Here is a 15,735-nt window from a genome sequence, read left to right on the forward strand (position 1 = left end):
TAGTTGTAATAAAGAATACATTAATTCATACTGTTTGTCCACCCAGAGCTAAGATCTACTGGGAGGGACAGCATGAACAGCGCACAGAGCAATGACATCAGCTTTCCCTGCCACACCACTGATGGCTCTGGACCATGAGCCCAGAAGAGCAACTCCTTGGAGGGTTCAAGGGCCAGTGGCGTAGAAGCAACACTCACTGTAGGAAGAGTTTCTTCATCATACTGTGGAGTGTGCGATGCAGTGCAGGGTCATGCAGCAATGAGCATGGGGAGCGCAGCCAGCGGTAGAAATGCATCACCTGGTTGTCTGCGTACACATTGTGGTACTGCATGATCTCCTTCACCCAGCCCACCACCATGCTCTTCAGGATCCTGGAAGAAGAGACAGCTACAGAACCCCAAGTCAACATTCCTACCTTCTGCAGTCTGCTGCCATCACTCTCAGGACTGGGCACCTACTCCTCTACCCATACTGTCCCTGGCCATGTTGGTACTGCACATGTCTGGTCCTGATCCTGCCAATCTCCTGGCTGTAGCCACTTCTCTGCCTAGTCTCCAAGTTCCATAGTTCTCTTCTGAGATGGTGTCGAGTGACGCTGAAACAGTTTTTGGGAATAACGAAACGAGACTTCCTTCTGTTACAACTGACCATTTCCCTCTCTGCAGTGTTATCACCTCACATATTCTATGCTCATTCCCAATGTCTATATAGGGCTGAACCATTCCTTGCATTCCAGGAGCTATAATAAGCTTAGGTGCTTTATGTCGTAATATAGCCTGATTAGGATTGTTGCAGCATTTTTACGGTCAAGTTGTCATTCACACAAAGTGGAAGACTCAGGGAGCCTTTCTACAGATTCCTGGGGTCACTAAGCAGAATAGTTACAGTAACGCTGTCATGGCTCCTAGTTCCTCACAATAAGAGCAAAGGATGAGAATTACTGACATTACTTCTAGACCTCAAACTCAATGGCCCAACCTGAAGAGAGAGCAAAAGAACCAGTGATATGGGGCCGCGGTGGCGCAAGAGGTAAGGTGCCTGCCTTGCCTGCGCTAGCCTTAGACGGACCACAGTTCGATCCCCTGGCGTCCCATATGGTCCCCCAAGCCAGGAGCAACTTCTGAGCGCATAGCCAGGAGTAACCCCTGAGCGTCAACGGGTGTGGCCCAAAAACCAAAAAAAAAAAAAAAAAGAACCAGTGATACTTGGAAGATGCTTGTGCGGCACCCACCGAAATGTACTGGAGCAAAGTGCTGTCTCATCATAGCTTGCTGGGCCACTGCTGGCCTGGTTGCCTGTGATCATGTCTTCCAGGGAGGCCTGCGGGATCACATCGAAGCTGACGCCCATGCTACTGGCTCCTTCCATGTCGTTGACATGATGAGATTGCAAGATGGTGTTGACAGCCAGGTTCTGTATATCCAGCTCCACACACACTGTACAGAGACACCAGCCTCAGGTTCTAGGCCTGATTCCAGAGACCCTGCCCCAGAAAGCTCACCACAGCCAGGGTGGCTGTAGAGCCCATGTGCACCCCCACATCCATCACAACATTTCCTGACACTGTAGAATGGTGACAAAGGGCAGCACAGAAGCAGCTATGGGCTCAGGTGTCAACATACCCGTGGAGTAACAGCCGGAACTATTAATCTCCACAGTGGCCTGGCCATCAAACTCCATGAGAAGACGGTTGTCATCAGCTTCCTTCCCGCCCAGGTCAGGGCGCAAGGTGTGGGAAAGCCAGAGCAGGTGGTTGTGACGCTGGAGGTGGCGAGCAAAGAACAGGTCGGAGCCAAAGGTGGAGATGTCCTCGGGCAGATTCCCAATGGGAATGTGGAAGTACCTGCATAAGACATGGGGTCAGCCAGGGCAGAGGTGAGTTCAGAAAAGCACAAGGCCAATCATGTTTGAGGCACAGCAATGGGAAAGACCAACCTACTGCTGAGAAGCAACAAGGCAGACAACAGTGAGGCCCCCTAAAACTCCCTCTGTATTGCTACCTGCTCATCTCAAAGGCCTGTGATAGACAGGTGTCCAGGTTGAGGTAATGGCGAATCATGCGTCGTGCCCCATGGCGCTGCCAGTCCAGGACTCCATAATTGATGTTATCAGTCACTCGGAGAGGTACCAGGGGGAACTCTTCCAGGACTGGAATCTCTCCACTAAGTCTCTTTAGCTCCCAGTTGGATTGAACAGCAATGAGTGTGGGTCCACGGCGCTCCTCCTGGCACGAGAGGGAAGAGGAGAGGATGCCTGGTGGGTTAGCTTGGGAGAGGGCTCCTGGGCAGAATAGGCCCATCCACACATACCTTATAGGCCAGCAGAAAGCGCTGGATGGCTCTGCAGATGGTCTTTAAGTCCGTTTCAGCACGAACCTCAAAAGTGTGTTTTGGTGGGGGCAGCAGCTCAGGGCCCACCTTGTCCAACAGAAGGCTGTGCTCGGTAGAGTACAGGGTACTGAGGCTGGGCATCTGGTTGCTTCTCACCTGGACAATCAGGCCTGAGTCAGCGGAAGAGGTAGGAATACTAGGAGCAGGTGGTAGCAGGATTCCATGTCTAACCCAAAAGTGATGGGTATTTGTGGGCGGAGGATTCAGCCATGGGAAGGGGATGTGCACAGGCATCTTTCTGCCCTGTACTAGTTCCTTTCCAGACCCACCCCAGATCAGTGATCACCCCAGATCATCCACAGCCTTGGCTCAGGAACTCACAGTATCCAGCACAAACACAGATGCTCTACGCTGCGAGGGAACAAAGATGCCGAAGAGTGCCTTGTGACCCTGTGTGTGGTGGTACAGGTAGATGTGGCGGATGCTCCCTGAAAGAGAAAAAAAATGTCACCTCCCACATTGCAGGAGGCAGGGACAGGCAGGGATGAGCAGGTTGGCTAGCATGTCGTACCTGGTTCCAGGTAACTGAACTGGGCCAAAGTACGCATTTCCAGATGCTCTAGAGTGAATGTTTCTGCTTCCCGACCTGAAAGGTGCTTTGCCAGCTGTTTATTAACCACACACAGACAACCCAACTGCACCAGGGCCCGGAATAATAGCGGCACCTGGAAGAAGGGCAACAAGTGACTGGCAGGGAGGCCTGGTGTTGCCCACCACTCTAGTTCACCTTTGCTCAGCTCACTGTTGAACTTAGTGCTGGGCAGAGTGACAGGGTCTATTGTGAATCCATTCACACCAGGGATTCCCTGCCCTCCAGCTGGACTGACACCTTCCAACTTGGGAGACATTCCGTACCTGAGTCTCATACACGCCCTCAATGTCTGGGGCAGACAACTCGGTATTGATTTCATTAATATGCTCCTGGTACATGTCCTCTGGTACTGAGTACTCATAGAGATTGTAGACCATGTTAGAGCGAGGAAGGACTCGATTGACCTGATGACAAAACAGTGCAGAACTCATTAAACAAGATGTTTAACAACTAAGTAAAGAAGTCATGTGATTCTCTCTAATACACACTTTCTTCAGCTCTCTCTGACACACGTTTGTGCCTTATGTATTTATTTTTCTTTTTATTATCACTCCTGGTAATGCTCAGGGGACTCTATGGAGTGCTGAAGATTAGATAAGTCAAGTGCTTTACCTCTGTATTCTCTCTCTTAGGCCTGTAAATGCCTTTTTTAAGGCTGCCCTGATTGAGAACTGGCCTGTGCTCCCAGATGCTGTTGCTGCTGACCCAGGGAACAGTCTTGTGACTCCTGCTCAGTTAGGGGGACTGTTGCGTGCAGGCCCTAATGGGCCTAACAGGGCAAAAGTCTGGAAGAAAGTCTGCAGGCAGGTTTTCTTGAGGGAGGGAAAAGGATGGGTATAGTCTGTGTGCTGGGAGGATGTGGAAACAGAGTCGGGGCTTCCTGAACCCACGTCCTTGTCTAGGCTCAGACGAGACAACAGCTGTTGTGGAAGCCTAGTAGCTGTTCACTTGGGTGGTTTGTGCTTTATTTAAAGTGATCCCAGGTTCTCCTGGTGCCAACATACATGGAGCAAATCCTCTTAAACTTTCTCTCTGAACTAAAAAAAAAAAAGCTCTGTACAGACGGTTACCACTCTCCCCTAATTCCACATGCTAATATCTGGATGGTCAGACCCACCCAAAGCTGGGAGAGGTCTTCGGTTGGTAATTAAAGTGTTGCCTGGGGAAAGGAGGGAAGCCAGATGCAGAGGAAGAATGAAGGGCAGCTGCTTAAAAAAGCTTAGAAGTCATGTAGAGAAATGCACATGGTGGTTAGGAGAGAAATAAAGCTGGATATTTCCTGAAACTTCAGCTGACTGCCTGTGGATCATTTCTCTGCTGTTACCCTGCAACTTTCAGACCTACCACCAGAAGGGGCTACAGGCCGAGACTGAGAAAGGCCTCATCCCCTAACGTAGGAAGATATATTTTATAATTAGTCAACACAGACCATCAAGAAAATTGGGCGTCAGGAATAAATGCAGTTGTAAAGCACTTGCCCTCCATGTGTGAGTCCTTGGAATTAATTTCTAGTATTCCCCACAAAACAAAACTTTCCAGACCTTCAGAAAGCAAACAAACTCTTACTTTTTTGGGGAGGGGGTGAAGGTGAGGGCCATACCTGGCTGTGCTCAGGCATTATCACTTCTATCATACTTCCAACTAATTCTATTTTTTTTAATTTTTTTGGTGGCCACACCAGTTGCTGCGTAGGGTCATATCTGGCAGTGTTGGGAGGACCTTATGTGGTGCCAGAATTTTTTTTGTTTTTGTTTTTTGGGCCATACCCAGCAGTGCTCAGGGGTTATTCCTGGCTATCTGCTCAGAAATAGCTCCTGGCAGGCACAGGGGACCATATGGGACCCCGGGATTTGAACAAACCACATTAGGTCCTGGGTTGGCTGCTTGCAAGGCACCCTTGTGGTGCCAGAATTCAAGTCACTGTCAATGCACCTTTGTCAAGATAACCTCTATGGATACTTTCTCTTTGGTCCCATCCCTAATTCAGACAGCATCCCAAGAAGCTTCTCTTAGAGATAGAGGTTGCAGCTCAAGGTCAAAAGCTCATGAGGTTCTGGTATCTGCAACCCCATTTCTTTTCTTTCTTTTTTTTTTTTTTTTTGGTTTTTGGGCCACTCCCGGCGGTGCTCAGGGGTTACTCCTGGCTGTCTGCTCAGAAATAGCTCCTGGCAGGCACGGGGGACCATATGGGACACCGGGATTTGAACAAACCACATTAGGTCCTGGGTTGGCTGCTTGCAAGGCAAACGCCGCTGTGCTATCTCTCCAGGCCCTGCAACCCCATTTCTATGTCTCTCTATGGATACACAGACAACCTCAGAGGCTGGGCAAACAGGTGATCATGTGACAGCGACATCTGGTGCTTTTCTGTACCTTTCGGTATGATGGACCCTCCTCGGCTTTAGCCACTCGCTGGTTCACATAGAACACACGGGGTATGTTCAGCTTGATACAATAGAGGTCACTGCCGATAAGAGCCCAGAGTCTGAACAAGCCGGCCTGACTGGTTTCGCTGATCTGAAAAGGAAAAACACTACACACATTGGCTATCAACCTGTTACACAGAGTCTGTACCAGAGCTAAGCACAGAGCACCAAGGGAAGGAAGGGTCTGTCCTCTACCCCAGAGCCCAATGTTTCCAGGGTAAGGAATCTGCAACACCCCTCTGAATGACCATGCTGTGGACACATGTCCCCAGTGCATCCCTCTCTCCCACTCCCCAAGTGTACCTACCTGCACAATCTGCCAAGGAAGGTCCAGAATGCTGCGGGCGGTTCTTCGCAAGAAGCCCCCCAGTCCTGTGGATGGGCCATCTCTCAAGACTCCAGACCGAGGGCAGTCCTCTGATGTCTCCAGACGCTGCCTCTTCTTTCGAGCCAGGCGCTGTCGGGTCTGCAGCTGCCACTTCTTCTTGTGAAACCGGAGCCAGACTAACCATTCTTCCTGGGACAGGTGAGATGAGTGGGTAGAAAAGACACACACAGTCTAAAGGTTATGAACCATTGGGAATACAGGTGTCCCTCCACAGCACCCAAACCATCGTTTCCAAGTGCCGGGAGCACCACTTTGGGCCTGACATCCTTCTACCCTCTTTCCAGGGGGCACCTTGAAGCTCTGTAACTTCTTACCTGGGTCGTCCCAAGAGTGGGGGGCTGCCCCAAGATTTCTTGCCAGGGCACTGTCAGTTCCAGGTCTTGTGACTCTTCCTGGCTCTCCCACAGGACACGCTTCCTCTTCGTAGAAATGGGAACTGCTGGGTAGGGCGACTTTACTTGGCCCATGTCCTCTATATCGGGGGGACCTTCCACAGCCCGGGTGGCGCCCACCTGCAAAGGCTCCAACACTTAGAATATAGGATATCACTAAAAAATTCAGTTTCCAGAAGTGCATCTTTTTTTTTGTTTGTTTGTTTTTTTTGAGTCACACCCGGTGACACTCAGGGGTAACTCCTAGCTATGCACTCAGAAGTCACTCCTGGCTTGGGGGACCATATGGGACACCGGGGGATCGAACCGAGGTTCGTCCAAGGCTAGCGCAGGCAAGGCAGGCACCTTACCTCCAGTGCCACCGCCCGGCCCCCAGAAGTGCATCTTAAGGGAATACCTACCTATACATAAAATTTTTTTTTGACTCTGGAACAATTTCTATTTTTGGTTTTTATTTTTGGGTCATACCCAGTATCGCTCAGGGGTTACTCCTGGCTCTTCGCTCAGAAGTTGCTCCTGGCAGGCTCTGGGGACCATATAAAATGCCGGGAAATCAAACCTGGGTCTGTCCTGGATTGGCCACATGTAAGGTAAACACCCAATTATTTTGCTATCGCTCTGGCCCTGGAACAATTTTTAAACTTTTACAGTGAAGAGATCAAACAGGAAAGACCATTTAAGTACCAGTTTATAGTGAATGTATAAGTTTTTTCATGCTTGCTCCAGGACTTTCCATAAGAAGAAGTGTGGGGCCAGAGAGATAGCACAGTGGTAAGACTTTTGCCTTGCATGGAGCCAACCCAGGACCCGGGTTCAATTCCAGGCATCCCATATGGTCCCCGGAGCCTGCTAGGAGCAACTTCTGAGCGCAGAGGCAGGAGTAACCCCTGAGTGCTGCTGGGTGTGGCCCAAAAAACAAACAAACAAACAAAAACAAAAAAGAGAAAGAAGTAAAAGCATGTACTTTCCACTAAGTACAGTCAGAATAGGGAAACAAGGGGCCGGGGAGATAGCATGGAGGTAGGGTGTTTGCCTTGCAAAAAAGGTGGTTCAAATCCCGGCATCCTATATGGTCCCACGAGCCTGCCAGGAGCTATTTCTGAGGATAGAGCCAGGAGTAAACCCTGAGCACTGCCGAGTGTGAACCAAACCCCCCAAAAATAAAAGAATAGGGAAACAAGGGAGATAGGGGGCATTGGTGGTAGGAATGTTGCACTTGGTAAAGGGGGTTATTTTTTATGACTGAAACCCAACTACAAACATGTTTGTAATCATGGTGCTTGTAGGATACCTATCTGAGACCCACCCATTTCTGGGAGGGGTCTTGGGAACCGGATAATAGGTGTGACCTTACTTCCAAGACCCGGCCCATTCCTGGGAGGGGTCTTGGAATAGGTAGATAAACCCGGAAGCCAGGGGATTAAAGGCTTTTGCCTTTTGGCCCTGCTGGGCTCTCGGAGGAAGATGACTGAATTATAAGATGCAGGGCTAAGAATGGCCGAATGCTTAAAAGGTTATGAGATAGGCCACACACACGTGGTGGCTAGGGCCTAAATAAAGATGATTCTTCCTGAAGCCTGCCTGTGAGTGAGTGATTTCGCATTTCACCTGGGCCTGGGACTCGCCGGCTGCATGGGGGATGAAGCCACGTGGCTGGGGCCTAAGCACAAAGGCCTCCATCCATCGCCATCCAGCCCCATCCTTAATTATTTCATGCTACAGTGCTTAAATAAAGGCATTATTTAAAAAAAAAATAGGAAAAAAAATAAAAAAAAAATAGGAAAACAACCCAAATATCCAACTAAAGATGAACAGAAAGTTGTGAAGTATAGGGACCAGCGATATGTCAGGTGGTTAGCCCCATCAATAGTCTCGCCACTGGATATGTGCAGATGAAGCATTCCCATTCACCAGTAGATGAGACCACCATCTGGTTAGATCTCACCAAAGCCTAAAGGAGACCCCTAGTCAGATGAACCAGCTGGGTTCAGTGTACTTTATGTATAAGATTATCAAACAGTGGGGCCGGAGCATGGAGGTAAGGCGTTTGCCTTGCATGCAGAAGGAGGATGGTTCGAACCCTGGCACCCTATATGGTCCCCTGAGCGATTTAATTTTGGTTTTTGGGTCACACCCAGCAGCATGCAGGGGTTACTCCTGGCTCTGTGCTCAGAAATTGCCCCTGGACAGCTTGGGGGACCATATGGGATGCTGGGATTCGAACCACTGTCCTTCTGCATGTGAAGCAAATGCCCTACCTCCATGCTATCTCTCTGGCCCCTCAGGAGCGATTTCTTTCTTTCTTTTTTTTTTTGGTTTTTTGGGCCACACCCGTTTGATGCTCAGGGGTTACTCCTGGCTAAGTGCTCAGAAATTGCCCCTGGCTTGGGGGGACCATATGGGACACCGGGGGGATCGAACCGCGGTCCTTTCCTTGGCTAGTTCTTGCAAGGCAGACACCTTACCTCTAGCGCCACCTCGCTGACCCCTTGATTTCTTTTCCTTTTTTTTGTTTTTTTTTTTGAGTACCTGGCAGCACTCAAGGGTGACTCCTGGCTTCACGCTCAGAAATCGCTCCTAGCAGGCTCAGGGGACCATATGGGATGCCGGGATTCGAACCAATGACCTTCTGCATGAAAGGCAAACGCCTTACCTCCATTCTATCTCTCCGGCCCCTCAGGAGCGATTTCTGAGCGTAGAGCCAGGAGTAACCCCTGAGTTACACTCCTTGGTCCAGGTGTAACCCAAAAACAGAAAGAAAAAAAAAAAAAACAGAAAAAAAGAAATTGCTCCTGGCTTGGGGGACCATATGGGATGCCGTGAGATGGAACCGCAGTCTGTCCTAGGTTTGTGCATGCAAGGCAAACACACTACCACTTGCACCACTGCTCTAGCCTCAAGGTGTACAGTTTTAGAAGAAAAATAAAAAAATTCTGGACTTGTGAATGAAAGCACCCACACATATAGACAGTCTCATGGGTAGTGGAGCTCTGTGTCCCCAGGAAACTATGGAGTCTTGATACCATCCCTCCGATCACTGGCCAAACCCATTACCTGTCTCGTGCCTTCAAGGACAAAGAGCTCACTGATTTTCTTCTGCTTATAAATGTCATTCTTCTCCAATAGTTTCTTGTGTAGCCAGTCAGGGTGTTTGACACGGGGCACAGGATTCTTCACCTACAAGAAGGTAATACCAATCAGTCAACTGACTGCCGGTTCGAGCCATGCCCAGGTCTCTGTAGCTTTTGAGAACAAAATGAGCTTGTTTCCATTAGTTTTCCTGACTTCACCTGCTGCAGTGCCGCAGGGATGGTGATAATCTTCTGAATGGCACTTCCCAGCCGCTCAATGTAGTAATCCCAGTCCAGAATCTGCATGTGCAGGAAACAGGGAGATTAGAAAAACTGTGAGTAGCAGATCAGTTGCCCAACTTGCCTCATACTGAGGATGCACTAAATTTGCCTCATCTACTCTTCTTAGAAATCCTAAGATGAGGGGCCGGAGAGATAGCATGGAGGTAAGGCGTTTGCCTTTCATGCAGGAGGTCATCGGTTCGAATCCCGGCGCCCCATATGGTCCCCTGTGCCTGCCAGGAGCAATTTCTGAGCCTGGAGCCAGGAATAACCCCTGAGCACTGCCAGGTGTGACCCAAAAACCAAAAAAAAAAAAAAAAAAAAAGAAATCCTAAGATGAAAGACACCAATATGGGGCCGGGCGGTGGCGCTGGAGGTAAGGTGCCTGCCTTGCCTGCGCTAGCCTAGGACGGACCGCGGTTCGATCCCCCGGTGTCCCATATGGTCCCCCAAGAAGCCAGGAGCAACTTCTGAGCGCATAGCCAGAAGTAACCCCTGAGCATCACAGGGTGTGGCCCAAAAACAACAACAAAAAAAAAAAAAAAAAAAAAAGAAAGACACCAATATCACAGATGAAGTAACAAGTGAGAGCTGAAATCAATCCCTAGGACAGAGTGAGAAGGTGATAAAGCCAGGATAAGACTTAAGGCAGACACTGAGCCTTAATCATGTTAAAAAGCAATCAAGCTTCTCCTACTTTTGGCTTTTCCTTTCTCTCGTGCCAAGTATTGAGCTACAGGCCTTATAGATGCAAAGCATGTACTCTACCACAGTGCTACATCTCTAGCTTTATATTTTGTTTTTAAGTTTTGCCCTGCAGTGTCTCTAAGACTTCGGTTTCTATGTTTCAGAAAGAAGAAGTCAAAAGTAAAGATTATAGATATTCCTTGCTGTCTAGCATCCCATTAAACTTCTGAGAGTAAAAAAAACCATCACTCACTGTTCGAATGTCAAAATCTTGAAGGGAAGAACTCTTAAGCCATTTCCGGAGAAAGTGCTTCCTCACTGTCGGTTCTGCCTGGAAAATGGCTAGTGGGATGGCCCTGGAGAGAAGGACACAAGGCTCACAAAGGCAACACTTTTCCTACTAGCTACAGTGCTCAACAAGTTACAGACATTCTCAGAAATGAGGAAGGTCTTAGAGCAGTTTTCCCATAGTTGTGGTAATATTCTCATGCTCCAAAGAAAAGGGAACAATGGGGGCTAGAGGAGTCAACAGTAGCCATATGTATAATTTGGGGTGTTTAATCTGTTAACATATTTAATTTTTGGGCCATACCAGTGGTGCTCAAAGTTTACTTCTGGATCCGTACTTAAGAATTACTCCTGGGCCCTGAGAGATAGCACATCGGCGTTTGCCTTGCAAGCAGCCGATGCAGGACCAAAGGTGGTTGGTTTGAATCCCGGTGTCCCATATAATCCCCCGTGCCTGCCAGGAGCTATTTCTGAGCAGACAGCCAGGAATAACCCCTGAGCACTGCCGGGTGTGACCCAAAAAAAAAAAAAAAAAAAAAAAAAGAATTACTCCTGGGGCCGGCGAGGTGGCGCTAGAGGTAAGGTGTCTGCCTTGCAAGTGCTAGCCAAGGATCAGGACCACGGTTCGATCCCCCGGTGTCCCATATGGTCCCCCCAAGCCAGGGGCAATTTCTGAGCACTTAGCCAGGAATAACCCCTGAGCACCAAATGGGTGTGGCCCGAAAAAAAAACAAAAACAAAACAAAAAAAAAAGAATTACTCCTGGGCTCGGAGAGATAGCACAGTGGTGTTTGCCTTGCAAGCAGCCAATCCAGGGCCAAAGGTGGTTGGTTCAAATCCCGGTGTCCCATATGGTCCCCCGTGCCTGCCAGGAGCTATTTCTGAGCAGACAGCCAGGAGGAACCCCTGAGCAACGCCGGGTGTGGCCCAAAAAAAACAAAAAACAAAAAAAATTACTCCTGACAGGGGCCGGAGAGATAGCATGAAGGTAAGGAGTTTGCCTTGCGCATGCAGAACAGTAGTTTAAACCCCGGCATCCCATATAGTCCCCTGAGCCTGCCAGGAGCGCTTTCTGAGCATGGAGCCAGGAGTAAGCCCTGAGCGCTGCCAGATGTGACCCAAAAACAAAAAACAAAAACAAAAACAAAAAAAAGAATTACTCCTGACAGTGTTCAGGGACCACATGGGATGCCAGGATCGAGACTAGGTCATCTGTGTGCAAGGCAAAAGTCTTCCCCACTGTAATATCTCTCAAGCCCCTAGTTTGTTAACATAAAAGGAGATGAATTTCCAGAGGGAAATTCTGTATTCATTCTGAAATGGGGGAATAGATCAAATAGGTTTGGGAACCTCTTTTTCAGAGACTAACTCCTAATCTGTCTTTACTCTATACAAACTGTCAATACTTTGCCTTGCATCTGGCCTATCCCAGTTTAATCCCTAGCATTGCCATTCTTTTGTTTTTTGTTTTTGAACCACACCCAGTGGTGCTCAGGGGTTAATCCTAGCTCTGTGCTCTGAAGTTACTCCTGAAAGGCTCTGGGGAGCATATAGGATGCCAGGGATGGAATCTGAGTTGGCCACATGCAAGGTAAATGCCCTACCTGCTTACTATCACCAGCTCCACCAGGGATCATCCTTGAGCAGAATTTAGGAGCATGTGATGCTTGGGATTGCACTAGAGGCATGCCAGGCATACCCTTGTCCTTTATCTCCTAGTCCATGTCTGACTCTATCATTTTATATATTTATTTATTTTTGGTTTTGGGGCCACACCCGGCAGTTGCCAGGGGTTACTCCTGGCTCTGTGCTCAGAGATTGCTCCTGGCAGGCTCGGGGGACCGTATGGGATGCTGTTGGTCCTGGGTCTGTTGCTTGCAAGGAAAATGCCCTACCACTGTGCTATCTCTACGGTCCCTGATTATCATTTTTTGCAGGAGGATAACCAGTGTGCATTGCTGGGGGTTGACAATTGTCACACCTGGGCATTCTTAGAAGACAATGTGGTGCTAGGTCAACCAAGGGTTCCAAGCCAGTAACTCCCTCTCCCAATTCTGATCTCATAAGTAATTTCACCTTCCTACAGGGGAATGGGCCTTCCATTACAGATATGCAATTTTGGGGGCCCATACCTGGCAATATTCTGGGTTTACTTTGTCCTCAGGAAACATTATGGTGCTGGAGATTGATCTTGGGTTCAGTAGCAGGCCAAGCAAGTACTTTAACCTCTGCACTCTCTGCCTTCCATACCCCTTCAGCTTTTGAACACAGCTGTGGTAGGTGGAGGTTACTCTTGGCTCTGTGCTCAGGAATCATGTAATGCCAGAGATTAGCTGCTTCTAAAGCAAGATCCTAGTCCCCTTAGCTCCCATACTTTATCTTTTTTTTTTTCATTTTTTTTTGTGGCCACACCTGGTGGCATTCAAGGGTTACTACTAGCTCTGTGCTAGGGGATCACTCCCAGTAGGGCTCAGGGTGTGGTGCTGGGGATAAACCTGGGTCTGTTATGTTTTAGGCAAGTGCCACACCTACTGTACCTGTGTCACAGGCAAGTGCCCTACCTACTGTACTGTGTCTGGCCCTCTTTAACTCCAATTCTCTCTCTCTGGCCAGGATGTCAGTTATTAAATGCTATTATTAAGGAATCCCTTCTTTAACCCTAAACCCTCACCTCTCAGTAACTGGAGACCCTTCAGGCTTCCGGGAAATGATGTAGCGGCAGCTCAGTCCCGCATCCTTCACCATCTGATCTCCCAGAAACTCAGCCAGTCTCTTGGCTGTGCTGATGGATGTGGACTTCTGCTCCCCGTAGTCTTCCAGCTTCCGAGACATAGAGCGGTTCTCAGAGATGAGCTCAAACAGTTCAGAATCAGGCATATTGGCTGCCTAGAGACAACAGTGGAATCGTCACTACAGGTAAAGTGGCACCCACCTCGTAGAGGGAATTTTATAGAATCCCATTTCTCTGGTTTGATTTGATGAGCACAACATGATCATCACCAGGAATCCTAAAAATCCTCATTCATTCTAATATAGAGCAATACTGAAAATCCAAAATCATAGTTTTTATTTCAAGGTGTACAAAAAACTATTAGAAAACATTTACCAGAACTGTAGAGATAAGACAGCAAGTAGGGCACTTGCCTTGCACTGTGGCTGACCTGAACCCATCCCCACTGACCCAGTCATTCCCTCTGAGCTCTGCCAGGAGTGATTCCTCAGCACAGAGCCAAGAGTAAGCCCTAAGCCCTGTTGGGCGTGGTCCCAAATAAAAACAAAACAAAAAGAACTTGAAGTGATTGTTGGTAAACTTTCTCTTCCTTTCCTATGTTTCCTTCATGAAGTCTGTCCCTGGGTACAGAAACAAGGGGGCACTGAAAGGCACTGGCACCATAAAGCCAGTTCAGCAGAACTGGTGCTCAATTTATCACATGCCGTCTTGCAGCGTGGCCTTACCTTACTATAGAGCACGTCCAGCCAGTAATCAGCTACCTTGGCTACAGAGCCATACACCTCTTCCAGGGTGCTACCCTTCAAAAAAGCCTCAAAGACTGAGGATTGGAAGATTTTAATTAGCTGCAGCTCCCCACGGCGTTTAACCTCAAAGCCCTTCAGCTCTGCCAGGGAACCATCTTCATTGAATACAGCATACCTAGACACAGAAAAGGAAACAGTGGAAAGCCAGGACTGGCTGCTCCCAGAAGTCTTTCAGCTTCCCTTTTTTCCAACCACCTTGCCTCAGGCAAACACAGGTCTAAACTAGAGTCTGACTTTTTTTGTTTGTTTGTTTTTGGGTCATACCCTACAGGGTTCAGGGGTTACTCCTGGCTCTATGCTCAGAAATCGGCCCTGGCAGGCAACGGGGACCATATGGGATGCTGGGATTCGAACCACCGTCCTTCTGCAATAAAGGCAAATGCCTTACCTCCATGCTATCTCTCCAGCCCCTAGAGTGTGACTTAAAACTTAAACATGAGGTGCTTGGTGAACCACAATCTGACAAGTGTTGAACAGACATACAAGCAACAGTGTTGACAAATTTCCAAACTGAACAAAATGCCAAAACAAACAAACAAACAAAAAAAAAAAACCCGAGGGGCCAGAGAGATAGCATGGAGGTAAGGCGTTTGCCTTTCATGCAGCAGGTCATTGGTTCAAATCCAGACATCCCATATGGTCCACCGTGCCTGCCAGGAGCAATTTCTGAGCGTGGAGCCAGGAGTAACCCCTGAGCACTGCCAGATATGACCCAAAAACCACAAATAAACAAACAAACAAACAAACAAACAAATAAATAAATAAATAATGAACCGAGGTCTTTTCCCTCCTAGCTCCTGGATCATTTCCTAGATGACTGTGAATTCCTACCTCTTTTTCAGTTTCTTGCCTTCTTCCTTGGAAGCTGGAAGAATCATGGCAAGATAGGGTCCGTCAACCTCAAAAAAGATGCTGTTCTCTGAGCGAGTGATATAGGTGAGTGAGAAAGGCTCTGTCAATTCCTGGTACTGATGGTTGGTGAAGCCTTCCTGCAAAGCAAGGGAGTGAAGTGACACTGCTGAATCAAGCACCTGCCTTTGACAGGTCGGCCAACAGGGGCTCTTCTGTATTTGAATGCCACTTTATATGAGAAAGTGGATTGAGTTCTGACATATCCAATACAGAGGAACCAAAGAGCATTCTGTTAAACCTGAGAGTTACATCTTCCATTTAGAAGAAAAAGTTATAGCACAAAGAACACACATGGGCAGTAAGGGTCTGGACATAAGAGGTGTTTATCAAACAGCAGGACTTTAAACTGGATGGCCAGGGCCCGGAGAGATAGCACAGCGGTGTTTGCCTTGCAAGCAGCCGATCCAGGACCAAAGGTGGTTGGTTCGAATCCCGGTGTCCCATATGGTCCCCCGTGCCTGCCAGGAGCTATTTCTGAGCATGGAGCCAGGAGTAACCCCTGAGTGCTGCCGGGTGTGACCCAAAAACCAAAATAAATAAATAAATAAATAAATAAAAAATAAACTGGATGGCCAGAACTCTTCTGTTTAACAGTGGCAAACATGTCAGAACCCACCACACAACTACACTCATAAAGAGTAATTTTTACTATAAGCAAGTAAAAAGCATTCAGCAGAATGCCTGGTGATGCCAAAAGTAACTGTAGTCAGGGACAAATAAGCTCTACTCTCTAAGTGTGAAACTGAACCTGCCAGGGGTCAGAGAGATAG

The 15,735-nt window shown here is 48.3% G+C and overlaps 1 protein-coding gene across 1 annotated transcript in view; it reads right to left on the bottom strand.

The window, feature by feature from the left end:
* The window catches only part of POLE (DNA polymerase epsilon, catalytic subunit), a 57,301-nt gene that overhangs the window by 14,728 nt on the left and 26,838 nt on the right, over positions 1-15,735 (bottom strand). The window contains exons 24-40 of the mRNA XM_049769272.1: positions 14,885-15,042; positions 13,973-14,168; positions 13,188-13,402; positions 10,482-10,584; positions 9,479-9,559; positions 9,243-9,365; positions 6,111-6,308; positions 5,716-5,925; positions 5,356-5,499; positions 3,246-3,386; positions 2,902-3,055; positions 2,712-2,818; positions 2,310-2,486; positions 2,001-2,224; positions 1,623-1,843; positions 1,232-1,436; positions 198-371 (exon numbers count right to left, since the gene is read on the bottom strand). Coding sequence (XP_049625229.1) covers positions 198-371; positions 1,232-1,436; positions 1,623-1,843; positions 2,001-2,224; positions 2,310-2,486; positions 2,712-2,818; positions 2,902-3,055; positions 3,246-3,386; positions 5,356-5,499; positions 5,716-5,925; positions 6,111-6,308; positions 9,243-9,365; positions 9,479-9,559; positions 10,482-10,584; positions 13,188-13,402; positions 13,973-14,168; positions 14,885-15,042 — 2,831 coding nt within the window. The remainder of the gene's footprint in view (positions 1-197; positions 372-1,231; positions 1,437-1,622; positions 1,844-2,000; positions 2,225-2,309; positions 2,487-2,711; positions 2,819-2,901; positions 3,056-3,245; positions 3,387-5,355; positions 5,500-5,715; positions 5,926-6,110; positions 6,309-9,242; positions 9,366-9,478; positions 9,560-10,481; positions 10,585-13,187; positions 13,403-13,972; positions 14,169-14,884; positions 15,043-15,735) is intronic.

This window comes from Suncus etruscus, chromosome 2 (assembly GCF_024139225.1).
Source record: "Suncus etruscus isolate mSunEtr1 chromosome 2, mSunEtr1.pri.cur, whole genome shotgun sequence".
In the NCBI taxonomy this organism is placed as follows: Eukaryota; Metazoa; Chordata; class Mammalia; order Eulipotyphla; family Soricidae; genus Suncus; species Suncus etruscus.